The sequence below is a fragment of the Palaemon carinicauda genome, chromosome 10, assembly GCF_036898095.1.
Source record: "Palaemon carinicauda isolate YSFRI2023 chromosome 10, ASM3689809v2, whole genome shotgun sequence".
In the NCBI taxonomy this organism is placed as follows: Eukaryota; Metazoa; Arthropoda; class Malacostraca; order Decapoda; family Palaemonidae; genus Palaemon; species Palaemon carinicauda.
Genome location: NC_090734.1, coordinates 73,230,088 through 73,247,587, shown reverse-complemented (window position 1 = coordinate 73,247,587; position 17,500 = coordinate 73,230,088). Strand labels below are relative to the sequence as shown.

The following is a 17,500-nucleotide window of genomic DNA, read 5'->3' as shown; positions in this document are numbered from 1 at the left end:
TCCGAAGAATGATACTAAAAAACCGAAGTTTATATTTTTTAGAGTACCATGACAGGCAGATATCAAAAACTGATTGTCATTGTCAAAATCTAAGATTTTGCGAAGGGTATGTATTCACCCTTGTCATCGGTTTCTTAGTTTATTTATTTGTTTGTTTGTTTGTGAGCAACTTTTCACAAAAAACTCCCCCGATTTTGACTAGATTTGGTAGTCATGTTGGGTATGACCCAAATATGAATCTGTAACATTTTGAATAAAGTACATCAAAATACAAGTATGCAGAAGTACTTTGAAAATAATCGCAATGTTAAACCAATGGCAAATATTTTGCCACTTCATTTTTTTTTTTTTTTTTTTTGTCTTACGCAAAAACTGATGAACTAAATTCAAAGAATCTTTGTGGACATGTGGAGCGTGTGACCCAAGGCCAAATTCAATAGATTTTGAAGAAAATACATCGAAATACAAGTACGTAGTGGAGTCAGGAGACAAATACGGCAGCTTGGCGTTGTGATCTGCTGTGCCCCTCTAGTTCTGTTTTGTTTTGGCTAGTTTTCCGACTAATCTATTTGCTCATTTGTTTTTTATCTTCTGTATGTCTCGTGATTTATTTATCATTATTTTTTTTTTGTATGTTGCCGTTATTTAGTCAATATCAACACGTTTATTGTAATGACAACACCAATAATAATAATAATAATAATAATAATAATAATAATAATAATAATAATAATAATAACAATAATAATAATAATAATAATAATAATACAAATTTTATTGTTAATGACGATAGTGATCATGATGATATTAAAAAGTAGCTATCACATTATTTTCTAATGTATACACAATTCTTTGGTCAAATCAGCTAAATGAAAAACTTTGGTCACTCATAGCTACAATTTATGAATTAACGAACCATTTGATTCGTAATTTAATATACCAGCTAAAAACTGGTGGAAACCTGGCTGCCAATGTTTGCTACCATACAAAAACAAGAGTAAAAACTCAATTAATATAAAAGGAAATAGGAAAATGAAAGACACCTGTCTCACTTTATTTCAGTCTTTGATTACACAACTCATCTTGTCAATATTCAGTTAAATAAATGGCTTACATAAAACTTCTGCATGATAATATTAATAGTTACAATATAAATGGAAAGTATCTATAAACTGTTTAAAACAAGAAGTGCAGAATTATAAACACATTTCTTTATAAGGCTTTTGTATTATGGTCTGCGTTTGCCAGCGCAAGAAGATACTGCAATCATAATAATGTTTCTATTTGTATGTCAATTTGACCTCATCAATAAAATATTTGACGTAGCTTCATTGACAAATTAAATTAGTGGTGACCCCAGGTCCTTCTGCATGAGTGATACACCTCATCAAGCTCATAGAAAACGGAGCTGCGAAGTCAGTTATTCATATGAATTAACTTTGTAAGCTCAGAATCAAGCCACGCCCCCTTGCTAGGACGTAATTGCCAATTTGCAACCAGACAGGTTTTGCTGTAAAACATTGCCTGAGTTTTATATTAAGTTATTGCTAAGACAATTGTATTTCTACTGTTTTAGAGTTTCTCCACATGAGAAGTTTAAGTTTGCTATTATTGTACCTGAGTTTGCAAATTTTAACTACAAATAAGCAATATATATATATATATATATATATATATATATATATATATATATATATATATATATATATATATATATATATATATATATATATACATATATATATATATATATATATATATATATATATATATATATATATATATATATATGTATATATATATATATATATATATATATATATATATATATATATATATATATATATATATATATATATATATATAGTAAAACGGATAATGTGAAATATATCTAGGAATTATTAAAGACACATTGTATTTGACCTTAATGAGGTGGTGTATAAGTATTCAGCTTCAAAACAAGTGTTGTTTCCAGATATTTGTGTGTATGTATGTGTAAGTATATATTTGTATGTGCAAATATTCGTTTAGACTGTTTACCGACGTTTTTCTGTGACTGTTCCGTGTATATTTCATTTCAAAGACACCAGCTTACAGTACCCAACCAAAGTCAAAGGAATTGAACAGACTAGCAAGAAAAATAAAGAAGACAAAACAATGTAGCAAAGATACCTATAATACGTTGCGGGGGGAAGACTGTAAGCAGTAAACAGCAAAACACTTTCGCACCAGTCTTATTTCCATTAGAGTCACAACCTGTACATCTGTACATATGTTCCTGGAAATTTACCGTTAAAGATGAGTCATATTTTACAAATCTGAGTCATCAAAATCTATTAAACCTAATTACTGCTGCCAAGGTTTGGAATGGATGCACTTCCCCCCCCCCCCTTTTCTCTCTCTCTCTCTCTCTCTCTCTCTCTCTCTCTCTCTCTCTCTCTCTCTCTCTCTCTCTCTCTCTCTCTCTCTCTCTTCGTTTTCAATGTCACTATCCGACACATACACGTACGCACACACGTGCACACAAACATACACACTGTACATGCATTTTTATTAATTAATTTTTATTTACTTTTAGATACCAACACTTTCAATGTAATATTAATATTCATGTAAAAGACTGCCTATCAATGTTTATTGTATACAGAATGAGGCAAATCCACCTAATTATATGCAGGTTAAGTAGAGCAAGAGCTTTGGTAGATAGTTTAACGTTCATGCGTATACCTCTTACGCACACGCACACACACTGACACGACAGTGCTCGTAGTGTCACCCCCCAAAATAATGCTTATAAGAAGACACGATAAGAGAGGATGGTTTTTATTGAGCAAGCTACACTAATCCACGATAAATGAGGACGTATTCGCTGTGGTGAATGAGCGATAATTTGTATTACATATGCTCGGTCGTGGATACGCGCGCCCAGATATTCTTGTATATTTTTAAGACCGCTCCTGAATGGCAGAATCCAGGGATGGTGACGTGACAATGACCTAGCTAGCTAGCCCACTTATTTGAAACCTTGCAGAGATTCCGAACAAAATTCTAAAAATAAGAACCCACATAAGTATTGAATCAATTAACTAGAATGAATGTGTTACTAACATTATATCGTTGAACGCTCCTAACTCTTTAGCCCCCAGGGAAATTAGCTCGCTTACTAACTTGGTACTGACCTTTGCCCTTCCTAGACTATATTCTATAAAGAGATTAAGCACCTGCGTTAATGTCTTCTTCATTTAGAAACAGTTTTAACACCTGCTTTACCCCACCCACTATCTCTCTCCACTCCCCTCTTGGCAGTATCTACCCAGTGTTCACTCTATTTTCCTTGGATCTTCCTGGCCAATGACGAACTTCGAAGCTGGTCGTCACAGCTTCATCCCGCCAATCTCTTGGCAGATGTATTGCACTTCCTCCGATGCTCCTCCTACGTGACCCGTAAAGGGTGATGACCTGCTTTTACGTTATTGGAAGTCTTTGGCTTGTGGGCATGAGAAGTTTTAACGGGGTGGCTCCAAGAAGATTGAGACTGGGGCCAGAGTTCAACCTACAAGCCCTTGCTCTGCCTATGCCCCTAAAACCAATCTAACTACTTCCTTTAAGCTGATCCAGATTTAGGCAGTGTTCTTGTATTTATTATTCCTGTCAGCAAAGTGTTACAATTTTGTAAATAAAAAGACAAGTTGAAAAAATTGTTATCGTTATACTCCATATAAAGAAGAAGGGAACCAGTAAACTTGAAAATAACTATTCCTCATTAGGAGATTATTGAGAGGTAATTACTACTTAATAACGCATAAGTTATGTGAGAGAAATTGTGTGAAGTCAAATCCCTTAATCAGGAAGAGAATGTATCCTTTCGGTCTATAAGACGAAAGTCGTCCTGAGGTTGTGTCGGCTCACTAAAAACATTTCTGTCACACTACTCTCCACCCTTAGCTCACAAGAATGGTGATGTTACAGACCTTACAGGAAACTATCGAGCTTGAGTGGGACTCGAACCCCAATCCGACGATCACCAGGCATAAACGTTTCAAATAAGCCACCACAACCTGTGTTTGTGTTAGGGGTGGGGTCTTGAAAGGAAGGGGATATGATATAACAGGCAAAATAACTGCAATGAAATCCTGTGACTCCCATGGTAACAATGTTACTAACGCCTCCAGGACAAAACAGCTCCGGAACTCAAATTACAAGAGAGAGAGAGAGAGAGAGAGAGAGAGAGAGAGAGAGAGAGAGAGAGAGAGAGAGAGAGATAATGATATATTCTTAGTATCGCTTGCGAAATCTAATTAATTTATTCTAAGTCTATACTGAGAAATATAATGACTTTATTTTATAACTTTTTTTGAGAAATATAAAAGGTGAGTCGACTAGGAATAGATAATATTTATTTAGAATTGTAATACATTTCCAGTTTCCGCTAAGAAATGAGGAAATAGATAAAAATTCTAGATGGACGTCTTAGTGAAAACCAAATCTTAATTCTCTATTTTTTTTTTAACTTAATAGGATTTCAATATCATCTGTAACTCAAAAATAAATCCGTCAACTAAATCGAGATTCAGCCCCCAATGATAATATTAATAATAATAACACTAAGGAATTTTCCAAAATATGAGAACATTGCCTAATGTGGCCAATATTGAGGGAGCTCAATCTGGCAAAACTAATACGGCTCCCAACACAATGGCTGGAAATTAATCAGCTCTTTGCCAAAAAAATAGCATCGTGCAATCAATAATCCTACCTCTGATGAGAAGAGTAGCTTCATATTGGTCAGGGAGAAAAAGGATAAGAAAAAACAAAAAAGAAAAACAAAACGGAACCTGGATGAATAAGCCAACTTTAAGAATGGTGGAGGAGTGGGTGGGGAAGAGGACTGAGCATTTGCTACGATGACAGACGGCACCAATCATATTATCATTACTCCATCTCGTCATTATTTTTAGGAACGAGGGATCAGTGACACTAACCCAAAAGGACTTATTGCTATACATTTATCATTTATTATTGAAATTCTCTAAATAATTCGTGAGCTATAAGTAAACTACACCTGTTATTGCTATTCCAAAATTATTTTATGATTTATACATAGACTTTACACTTTAAAGCTGCCTACACAGCAACGTCGGATTTACTTACTTGAATCTAATCAATGAATAGTTTAGCCTTATTTATAATGTGGATAATAATCATAAGTTTGAAACCCTGGTCTAAGCCACGCCTGAGTTAGGAAATTAGTTTGGTAAGAAGCTAAAAGAGACTATTAAAATGGGTTAGGAAAAGACTTATTTCTTATTTATAAATGTTTGACACTAAAATTAATGCAGATAATTGCTGCATGATTATACTTTCCTATTTCATAAATCCTACAAAGTAACCACGAGCAGGACGCCGCAACTCATACATCATTCTATATCTATGCTTAGATATTTTCATTTTTTTTTTTTTTCCATTACGCCAGTTGTCAGGAAAATTTATATCATGCTTATTCTAAAGAGAACAGAGAGAAAGATTGATGAAAAGCTGAGAGATGAACAAGCCGATTTAGAAAAGGCAGAAGTTGTACTGACCAAATTTTAATTTTGATACATGTTGTACATCAGTGTGTAGAATAAAGAAATCCACTTTTAATGGACTATGAAAACGCCTTTGATAGTGTACACTGTCCAATTTTGTGGAGTCCTGCGTTATTATGGGATTCCTCTTAAATATGTGAATTTGATAGTCTGTTCATGAGCATAGCAAGTGCAAAGTTAATGTTAGTGGAGTCCTATCAAATGAATTCCCCATGAAAAGCGAAGTACTCCAAGGTAATGTGTTGTCATCTATGTTGTTTATCTTTCTGATGGATTTTGTAATGTGGAGAACAATTGGAGATGATAGAGAAGGCTTGGACTGGATTAATAATAGGAAATCAGCTGACCTAGAGTATGTTGATGACGCTGTTCTTATTAGCAGAAAACCATGGGATTTGCATTGCTTGCTTACCAGAATGCATGAAATATCACATGATGTTAGGCTCAAGATACATAGAAGTAATACAGTGATGATGAGAACGGGATATGCAATGAAAGATGAAATATCATTGGATGGAAAAAGGATTAATGAGGCAGACTCGTGTAAATATTTAGGAAATATGATCTCTAGTACTTGGAGCTTAATGAAAGATTGAAAAAAGGATATCCGATAATGGCTAGTAAAGTAAAATTTGGAAATAAAATCTCCTGAAATTACATAAAAATTTCGGCTATAAATTAGTTTAGTGAGATCTGTGTTACAGTATGGATATGAGTCATGGTATGACAACAAAACTATTTCCAATAGATTTAGTAGATTTGAGAACAAAGCCCTCAGAAGAATATTGGGCGTTAGATATCAGGACAGGGTTAGAAATGAAACTAAAAAAGAGATTACTTGAGTGCCATATGTGGATGAGATTATGATGAGGGGTAGATGGAGAAGGTTTGATCATGCTCCACGCACTCCCCAAGAGAGGTTGGTTCACCAAACGTTCAACTGGGCTCCACAAGGCACTAGAAGAGTTGGAAGACCCAGGCCAACATGAATAAGGACTATGAAGCGTGAAGTAGGAGATGATGAATGGAGAAGTATTGAATTAAAAACTCAAGATAGAGACAACTGGTGAAATCTATCCGAGGCTCTTTGCGTCAATAACCATAGGAGAAGATGATGATGTTTACGATGTGTAATATTTTTTTTTTTTTTTTTTTTTTTTTTTACATTTCAGACTTAGACTAGGGTTAAACTACTTTCTTATTTTTGGTAAGCAAATTCATTCCTGTAACTTCCCATAAGGTGCATGCTTGTTCTTATAATATGCATTTTAGTGTTTCTTAGATAAGCCTTACCGTTTCCTTACTTCAGCAAAACTCATTCTTCACCAATTCATCGTGAGTGTGAACATGATTTCATATCAAAGCTTCCATGAATGTGTGCTCTAATCATAGAAGTGAAATAAACCCTTGGTATTACAGTGCTAACAGTTTGAATGTATTCAAAACCTATCTACATTCATCATTCAACTTAATGAGCTGTTAAGGGATTACTGTATTCACTTCCATTTAATTTAATGTTAGTTTTACTTAATAAGGATTGGAGTCTATTACATTTTTCTATCGTTACAAATTGTGAAGGATATTAAATGCTAATTATAATAGTAAGAAATATTGAATTATGCTTTGGACATTCATTTGCCATCATGACCTTCATATTTTCACTCATTCGAAACTAGGAATATTATTTACCGATATTCATAAATACAAGAACGATAGCATTATATGTCCCGACCCTCTTGTACATCAATGGGTCCCAGAACCGTTTTCAGTAGACTCCCAAAGGCTCATATCAGTCCCACCATTGATGCCCACTAAAGGTCATGTGATATTAGTGTCTGGACAACCGATGAATGACCTCCACACACTTCGCACCGGGTCATATGGCCAAAATTCCAGAACCTTTTTTATTCATATAAATCCTATGATGCTATGCTTCACTCATGCGAAGGCTTGGAAACCAGGCAACATGGTGTCTGTATGTAGCCCAGGTATATCCTGAACAAGAGGAAGACTAAAAAGAGAAAGGGCTGGGACCTGACCCGGAAGGAAGCGATAGACTTTTACTTGAGACGTGGGTTATTTTAGCGAAAATATTGTCTTTAAATAGAACGGTATTCGTAATTATCGCATTTTTCTCAGTGTTCACCTGCATCTGAGACCTTGGGTAAATAAAACAAGTGGAAGAAAAGACGAGATAAAGATAGTAATGATATTCTAATGTATTTCGACCTATTTTCCGATGTTTTTCTAGACAATGAAGACTTTTTCTGAATATTTTCAAGCCAATGACATTTTGTATAAGTATTCCGAAGGAAAAGTTCGCCACACACGGTAGATGATCAAAGTTTTTGGGCAATATCTAAATATTGCGCAAAAGTTTTGATCGTTTGAGCTTAATGAAGTCGACGTCCAAAAGTTTTCTTATGGGAGCAAAGTTAAGAACTCCTAAACTTTTCTCTTCGGCCAATTTTTGGCGATATGGATACACTACTACTACTACTACTACTACTACTACTACTACTATTACTACTACTACTACCGTTTCATATGCTTCTAATACTGGTAGTAATATTAGTTGTAATTTGTGAATCTAGGGAACGCCTCTATTTAAGATTGGTTGATATAGTCTATTGTTTGTAATGTGTCTTAAATCCTCGTGACGTAGAATTCGCTCCTTTTTATTCCATTTCAATTTGGTTCAGTCATCAATTGGCTCATTCTGCTATTCTTTGATTGAGAAGATGAGGATTAGAATAGGAGGCAGTTTGAGGGGTCACGGAAAACTTTCATTTTCAGAATTTATTAAGAATCTCTGCCTACGTTTATCTTAGTAATGTTTTAATGATATTGTTAATCTGTGTGTTATCATTACACGTGATTATACGTCTGTTTATGAATGTGTTCGCCGTCAATGACCTTCGATGTCAAGAAGTCAGAAGACTCAAAATCATTTCATCTTTGCCGACACATTCACAGAACAGTCTGGCCTATTCTTTACACATTTTCCTCTTTCCTCATATTCATGACAATGCTGAAATTACCAAACAATTCTTTTTTTCTCAAGAGGTTAAGTACTACACTGTAATTGTTCACAGTTCAGTGGCTACTTTCCTCTTGTTAAAGGTAGAAGAGACTCTTTAGCTATGGTAAGCAGCTCATCTAGGAGAAGGACACTCCAAACTCAAACCATTGTTCTCTAGTCTTTGGTAGTGCCATAGCCTCTGTACCATGGTCTTCCACTGTTTAGGGTTAGATATCTCTTGCTTGAGGGTACGCTCGAGCACACTATTCTATCTTTTTTTTTCTTTCTCTTGTTATTTTGAAGTTTTTAAAGTTCATATATGTCAATTGGTATGATAATTATTTTACTTTTGAGATTCTTGGTCAACTGCACCAGAAGTAATGCTAATGAGCAACTACAGGAGGTTCATACAGGCTGTCTACTGCTAAAAGTTAGTGAGTGAACGCACGTTTTTATGCTGTCTCTCCTCATGGCTGTATGACTAATAGCACAGTATCCATGTATCCATGACTTCCAAAAACATTATTTATTTGCAAAATAGATAATTAGGTAGGATGCCATGTTGAATCATGTAGTAGTGTTGTGCTGGTGTATTATAGAATTTTTTTTTAACCTAAATGTCTTGTGCAAACCTATCCATGACCCAAATGAATTTGTATTAACAGTAGGGTATATATTTCCTTCTTTTTTATTGAAAGTAGTGGTAATGGCTGCAAAACGCTACTATAACCAGAAGGGCCTAGAGGACTATATAAACTCTTCTGGGTTTGACAAAACCATAGAAATCACCCTAGAAAGCAATGATGGAAGAAAGGCTCCAATAGTGAGTGAGGTGGCTGATAGTGCAGGTTCCTCCCAGCAGGAAGTAGGTCATCCCACCACACCAAGTAGCACTCACCCATCTCCCATGCCCCCTAAAATATCTACATTTTCTTTATGTTCCAGGCACCCCCTTTCTTGTGATGTTTAGGGTCGACAGTTGGCCCTGTGATCGTCGTTGCTTATAGTTTATGAGGGTATGAGTATTTTTGCTCAATTTCATATGCTTTATTCCCAAGAACAGAATAGGTAATTTTTTTAAATTTTTTTTTTACTACCTGACAATGTCATTTATCTAAGTTAATTCTTATTCATTTATAGTTCAATAGCCTTAGGAGATCTTACTTTTGGACCTAAGTAGCATTTATTTAAATAAGACATGTTTGATTATTTTTTTTTCCAGTGATGCCAATTGGCACAGGTCTTCTTGCAAAGTTGCAAAATTGGACGTTTTCCCACCTAGGGTTAAACTTCTCTTGTAGTTTTGCCTTATTTCCTTTCCTCACTGGGCTGTTTTCCCTGTTGAAGCCCTTGGGCTTATAGCATCCTGTTTTTCCAACTAGGGCTGTAGCTTAGCTAGTAATGATAATAATAATAATAATAATAATAATATGAATGTGTATTTGTGCAAGTATGTATGTGTCTTTGCTACATCTATTTTAGTATTGGTAAAACGCACAACAGCTAGCACATGCTAAGCATAATGTCTCGAGCCACTACAAAGAAAATGAAAAATCTGATTAAAGTTGATACTTTCGTTTTATTGACATCGTCAGATAATGTCAATAACATGAAAGTACTATATTTCTGAATCTGATAGTTTTTCACTTATTCTGTCGTGGTTTGATACATATTTCATGCTTGTCTCTATGTCTATGTATACATGTATCATAAGTCCATATGTCTGTCTACATCTATGTATGAATATGTCATCTAAAACTTATTCTTGCCTATTTTTTTATATGTATATGAAATACTTACGCATATTTATTTATCCAAATGATTATACATGTGCTCAATAATACACAATACACTTACCATCACATAAAATAATGTACTCATACGAATATCGTAACACCTCTCTCTCTCTCTCTCTCTCTCTCTCTCTCTCTCTCTCTCTCTCTCTCTCTCTCACCTTTTCTTTCTCGTGTATGAGGGGAAGGGATTTTGTGGCCGAATCCCGATCGGTGATCCCGAAAGTCGTAGCCAGCAGGTTGCCCGCCGAAGGCTTCCGGTCGCTCAGCATGATGTGACTGTAAGGCGGTCGCTTCCGGCGGGGACTGGGCGACGAGGCCGCTGAGGAACAGGGCGTCTCCTGTCGGGAAAAGAAAGAAGACAAATGAGAAAAGATAAATTAGCAGGTTCAGGTTTAGGTTCAGGTTCAGGGGATTACTCAAGTGTTCATCTTCTAATATATTGGATGCTTACAAGTCCTGCAACTTATAGATGGTTTAAAATACTGAGACTTACAATATATTGACTGGCATCAATATATCTATGAAATTTGCTTTAAAGAAAAAATGAAATAATGAGTGAATAATATAAGAGCTGTAAATATTATGAAATCAAGCAACAGTTTCTTGTTAGAGAATAAGAAAGATGAAACAGTATTTCCCGAAAGGAAAACAATTCTACAGTATGGCCTTTAATCAGTCGACTCCAGCCGTATCCTATTGACGTTGTGAGAGATGTTTCAGATAAAACGGTCGCCAGAAACCCTTTGGGATTTTATGTTTCTCACTGATCTGGTCTCGTAGGATGAGCCTAAAGAGGAACTATGTAAATTTTATGGGGAAATCCTGGATAAGTAGAATGGCTAGGATTGAAAATGGAATAAATCGCCATGTTTAGATAATGGAGTGAAAATAAGACATAGGAAAAGTATGAAAATTAAGACAAAGTTAGAAAATCATGATATAGTCTGGTAGTGACGACAAATTCAGTGCAAAGTATTACATAAGACTCTCTTTTTAGTTTATATACGAAAGGTCTATTTTCATTATGTTACTGTTCTTAAAAAGTTTTGTATTAATCGTTCGTTACTTATCTTGTAGTTTATTTATTTCTTGATTTCCTTTCCTCAATGGGCTATTTTTCCATGTTGGAGCCCTTGGGTTTATAGCATCCTGCTATTCTAACTAGAGTTGTAGCTTAGCAAGCAATAATAATAATAATAATAATAATAATAATAATAATGAAATATCTGATTGCTTAAGTTAAGTCCTATCACGTGAAAGAAAAAGGCTGGGGCGAAGAGAGAGTGTCCAGGCTGAGTCAGAGAAATGAGACAAAGCTTTAAAAAGGTTTGGACAAAATCCGAAATTTAGGACATAGAGTTCCTAAACTGTGAAAACATTAGGACAAGCTGACAATTAGGACATAGAAAGTTACGAAACCATTCAATTACTAAGTTAAGTTGGATTAATAGGAAACAGTTAAAGTATTAAGACTCAAAATCAGGAGAAGTCCAACCAGTGAAAGTACAGAAAGAGATTTAAAACAAAATTGGAAATCCCCGCCAATTGATTGAAAGGGGGGGGGGGGGCGTAGAGGATAGTTTCGTACTACTTGCTACTTGAAGCAATAGAAATATATTTCTAAATTATCAATATTGAAAGTATTTTAGCGATTATCTTTAAAGTACATTAACGAGTATCTATAAATTATTTCAGATCATATCAGTGTAGATTTTCAGCAACCTTTTTAAATTATCTTAAATTTGTAATTAATCTTATTTTGAATACTATATAAAACTTATGGCCGACGCACTAGTTTAGACTATACGGTCTGAAAAATATCAAATATATAACTATCTTTCATAAATACAAAGCGAGTACTAAAACGGGTCATGTAGGGGGTAAAAAATATCTTTAATTCTTTCTTAGAAAATCACCCGCCATTTCTGTGAAAAGTAAGAGAAAATTGGATAAGGTCACGTAGCCACCTGTTAGTTACCAGATGTACGACCTCTGGGCGAATGTCCACTTTATCACGTTACGAAAACACTCAGGCTAATGGATTGCTCAAAGATACTCGGGCAGACGAACGGACGTGCGCGCAAACGCTCATACTTACGTTCTTACTTAGAGACTTGCCCTTAGGGTTAGAATGCCATTGCATTTCTGGAGCATCTCTTCTGATGATTAATTTATCTTGACAATTACAGGAAGTACAGTTTTGTAATGGAGATCGGCTTTGTTTTTAATCGTAAGTGAAGATGAAAGTTTAGAAGCAAGGACTAATACGTAATATGTGATAGTAATTAGCATTAACTTTACTAATGATTAGTATATTTAGGAGCTAAGGGTTATTTTTAGCAATTGATAACTAATAATTAAGGCTCATGGGGATTTGATAATGAAGAACTAATACTTATTCATTGTTGTTTGATGTACTAGATAGATTTGTCTTTTTGTTGGAGCTGATGGTAAGTATTGACAACCGATATCGAAGATTCTATCTTGTATCTGATTGGTTGATTCATTTAAATTGTAACCAATGGTGAGTGGTGAGCTGTTATACATTGTATCTGATTGGCTAATCCTTTTGAGCAGTTACGTAAACGCTCGCGAGAGAGAGAGAGAGAGAGAGAGAGAGAGAGAGAGAGAGAGAGAGAGAGAGAGAGAGAGCATTCCGCTATCCAATCGAGGGTTTCCCTCTAGCTATGTTTTGAATAACTTAAACTATGAATAGATGCAAGTCATTTTCTCCCCTATGTCCCCAATGAGTTCAAGTTTCATATTCGCATGGCAAAGACTTTCTTCTCAGTGTCCCCGACGTCAGCTAAAGAAATTTCCTTCTATGTGATTGGCCTTAAATTATATATCGTTCAAGAGATCTTACATATTTCTTTCACTCTTTTGCTCTCTCTCTATATATCATTTTATTGAATTTTTTGCCGTCCTTTTAGTGTTTTATATATATTTTGTTTGGTTAACGCTTGGTTAGGTAACCATTCATGAAACTTGCAACAGATGTTAGACATCTAGGATTGAGTTCACTAAAATCACTCTCTCTCTCTCTCTCTCTCTCTCTCTCTCTCTCTCTCTCTCTCTCTCTCTCTCTCTCTCTCTCTCAGAATGATTTTGTCTCGGCGCGGAAAAATACTCTGCTCTCGCAGCTGCCAAGCGAGGATTATATCGGAGTTGTTGCAATCTACTTGTTTGTTGACCTCATGACGTCATTGATAAATTACAGAAATTGGCGATAAATAAAATGATTTCTTAATCCCCCCCCCCCCCCCCCGTATCTATTCTTCACAATCCATTCTGTGTTTTCCACCTCCTTTTATCCTCTTGCCTACTGTCTGGGACCTCAGTAGTTTGTGATGTCACGCAACATAATCAATGACTCGCTTCCTTCCCGACTCAGTCAAGTGAATCATTGTCACACTATTTCTTCCACTTCATTAGATAAACAAATTACTTTTTGTACTCAATCAAATTAATCAGTTCCTTGATACTTTCTCTATTCAATCGCCCTCGTCTTTGTTCTGTCGCGAGGAAGCTATTAAGTACGAACAGAAAGGCGAGGTGAATGTAACAGACTTTATTCAACAAGGTAATGAACTTATATACAAACTGTTGAGGCTAACAATGGCATAAGATACCAACAATATGAAACGTGCAATGGCAAGCTTAAATAGTTTTTTTTTCTATTATCAGTGCGGGAGAGAGCGAGAGATAAAAAAAGCAAAGTCATTGCAGTGTATGAACGGTATGAAATGCACGTGGGTTACATTTCTATTCTTGGCAAGCGACACACCCACGAGTAACTGGAGCGAATAAAAAGAGTATGGGACTTGCAGCCGCATCACAAAAATTTTCTGAATCTGCAGGTTAAATTCATCTGGGGAGTGTTGCCCTTCGAAAGTGTTGGCTTTCATTTTTCAGCAAAGATTTATGTGGTGAGGTTGCAAGGACCCTTATGTGTATGGCTATGCTTAAGGTCCCTGATCCAAGGACCGACCACACACACCATTGCTTGAGAGTTCTGCAACACAAATGGTAACTTATAATCGAGGTCATTTAAGGGTATTAGATTGACCCTTAGTAGGCTTTTGATTTTCTTACTTACAAGATAATTCTATCCATAATTTTTGCTTATTTTTCTTATCTTCTTAATTGCTAATTATTCAATTATAAAATGGAAACTGTAAAAACGTGATATCTGCGATTTAAATACTACATCCCCCCATAACCTTGATCTTAAAGAGACATAAAAAGGACAAGACCCTACGGTAAAGTCTCAGGTCCCGTTTCCCAGTAAGGTGAAATTATTCAGCAAATTTTACTGTTTTCCTTTTACACACTCAGCAACTCTACTGAATACCAAAAGGTCATTTTCGTATAGGTTATGTAAGGTCTCCTTTGGAATGTAGGATTTGTTTAAAATGAAAGAGGCTTACGAATGTGAGGGCGAGATTATGAAAGCTCATATTTGTATTCATTTTCCTGGTAAAAACTGCAACATATCAAATGTTCAAGGTATTAAGTAATAATACCTTAAGTTAAATTTCTTGGTAACACTACAAAGGAGAAATGAGGATTTAAGGTACACCGTTGAACTAGATTTTGGTAAGCCTTCCTTGCTCGTGTATTTATCTAAATAACCACTCAAAATCACCAGTTTACAATATCTGATGTCTATAAGCTAGATCAATTAAAGTTCTTGTAGCGGGAGCGTTGAAAAGATATTTCACAGTAAAAAATTCCTGGTATCCATTGAGTATGGTTGGCTAAGTCAGATTATGTTACGTTAGGACAGCAATGTTCATTTTGAGATGTCTTCTACGTCAAGTATGGAAATTAATTTTGTAAGACTCAACAGGGAACTCAAAGCAAAACTTCTGTCTAATATTTTGCTTCTTATTCAGTCCTGTATAAGGGAAAATGAGGATAGAAACGATATTCTAATAGTTAAAGTTCCCCATCTGGTGAAACTAGAGCCTCTAAAAACTTTAAACAAAGGAAATTTATATTGTAAACTCACTCATTAACGGACACACGAATAAGCTCATCCCAAAGTGATCAAATAGTTTCTATTGCCAAATCTTCTTTTAGCCTGGGCTATAAATATGTAAACATTCTTGGGTAGTAATATAGCCTCTGTACCATGGTCTTCCACTGTCTGGGGTTAGAGTTCTCTTGTTTGAGGGTACACTCAGGGACATTATTCTATCTGTTTCCTTATTTCCTTTCCTCACAGGGCTGTTTTCCCTGTTGGAGCCCTTGGTCTTACAGCATCCTGCTTTTCCAAGTACGGTTGTAGCTTAGCTTGTAATAATAATAATAATAATAATAATAATAATAATAATAATACTAACACTTAAATTTGGTAATCTACAAACACAACCACACCTGCTATATTTGCTAATTTGTATGTTTGTATTTCAGCTCTAGTCTTTTCGTTACAAACATCAACTTACATCATTTTCTATTCCCAATGTGTCATCAATCATTTCCTGGGTTGAAATATTCATTGAAGCGGATAAGCGAGACCTTTTCATATACACGGACTGTTTTCGTTTGGGGGAGAATCCTTGCAAGTTTTTTTTTATATATATAACTCTGTAACACCAGATTGGTTTCCACAAGTGATCAACCTGCTGTTTGTTCAAATTTGCTGCAAATACTTTTATAATGAACAGCCTGACATAAGTCTCTCTTCATAATTTACATATGACAGATGTATTTTAACGTTTCTATGGATCTTAAGATGTTTTATATTCTTTATTCATTACTTCCAGTATAAAGTTTATTAATTTCTTTACTCACATGGTTATTTTTCCCTGTTGGACACCTAGGGCTTATAGCATCCTGCTTTTTCAATTAGGGTTGTAGCTTAGTTAATAATAATAATAATAATAATAATAATAATAATAATAATAATAATAATAATGATGGAAACCATGCTGGCAGGGACCCTACCCACCCGGCCAAAAGCTGTTACCATAAAATGAATTCCAAGTGAATATATATTCCCAAGATAGAATTCGGTATTAAATGCCATTTGTGGGTGATATTTACATTAATTAAAATCACGTGTGCTTGTGATATATGTTCATTAAAATAACCACGTGTTGCAAACTCACGATTCAGCTATCATGGTGGAGATGGGTTTATTTCAAGTCAATGAACAGATTCCTGAATTCGACAGGAATATGTAGGGGGACTTGTCATAAACTTTTAGTCTCTCTTGATAGCTCAGTCGGTAGGGTCCCTGCCAGCATGGTTTCCAGCCGTACAGGTGGTGGTTCGAATCCCCACCCGGCCAGAAGCTGTTACCATAAAATGAATTCCAAGTGGATATATATTCCCAAGATAGAATTCGGTATTAAATGCCATTCGTGGGTGATATTTACATTAATTAAAATCACGTGTGCTTGTGATATATGTTCATTAAAATAACCACGTGTTGCAAACTCACGATTCAGCTATCATGGTGGAGATGGGTTTATTTCAAGTCAATGAACAGATTCCTGAATTCGACAGGAATATGTAGGGGGACTTGTCATAAACTTTTAGTCTCTCTTGATAGCTCAGTCGGTAGGGTCCCTGCCAGCATGGTTTCCAGCCGTACAGGTGGTGGTTCGAATCCCCACCCGGCCAGAAGCTGTTACCATAAAATGAATTCCAAGTGGATATATATTCCCAAGATAGAATTCGGTATTAAATGCCATTCGTGGGTGATATTTACATTAATTAAAATCACGTGTGCTTGTGATATATGTTCATTAAAATAACCACGTGTTGCAAACTCACGATTCAGCTATCATGGTGGAGATGGGTTTATTTCAAGTCAATGAACAGATTCCTGAATTCGACAGGAATATGTAGGGGGACTTGTCATAAACTTTTAGTCTCTCTTGATAGCTCAGTCGGTAGGGTCCCTGCCAGCATGGTTTCCAGCCGTACAGGTGGTGGTTCGAATCCCCACCCGGCCAGAAGCTGTTACCATAAAATGAATTCCAAGTGGATATATATTCCCAAGATAGAATTCGGTATTAAATGCCATTCGTGGGTGATATTTACATCAATTAAAATCACGTGTGCTTGTGATATATGTTCAT

The 17,500-nt window shown here is 35.5% G+C and overlaps 1 protein-coding gene across 1 annotated transcript in view; it reads right to left on the bottom strand.

Annotated features, from left to right (window-relative positions):
* Positions 1-10,742, bottom strand: part of LOC137648631 (uncharacterized) — a 127,166-nt gene extending 116,424 nt beyond the window's left edge. The window contains exon 1 of the mRNA XM_068381573.1: positions 10,565-10,742. Within this exon, the coding sequence (XP_068237674.1) occupies positions 10,565-10,675 (111 nt within the window). The 5' untranslated portion in view covers positions 10,676-10,742. The remainder of the gene's footprint in view (positions 1-10,564) is intronic.
* Positions 10,743-17,500: the final 6,758 nt, after the last annotated feature.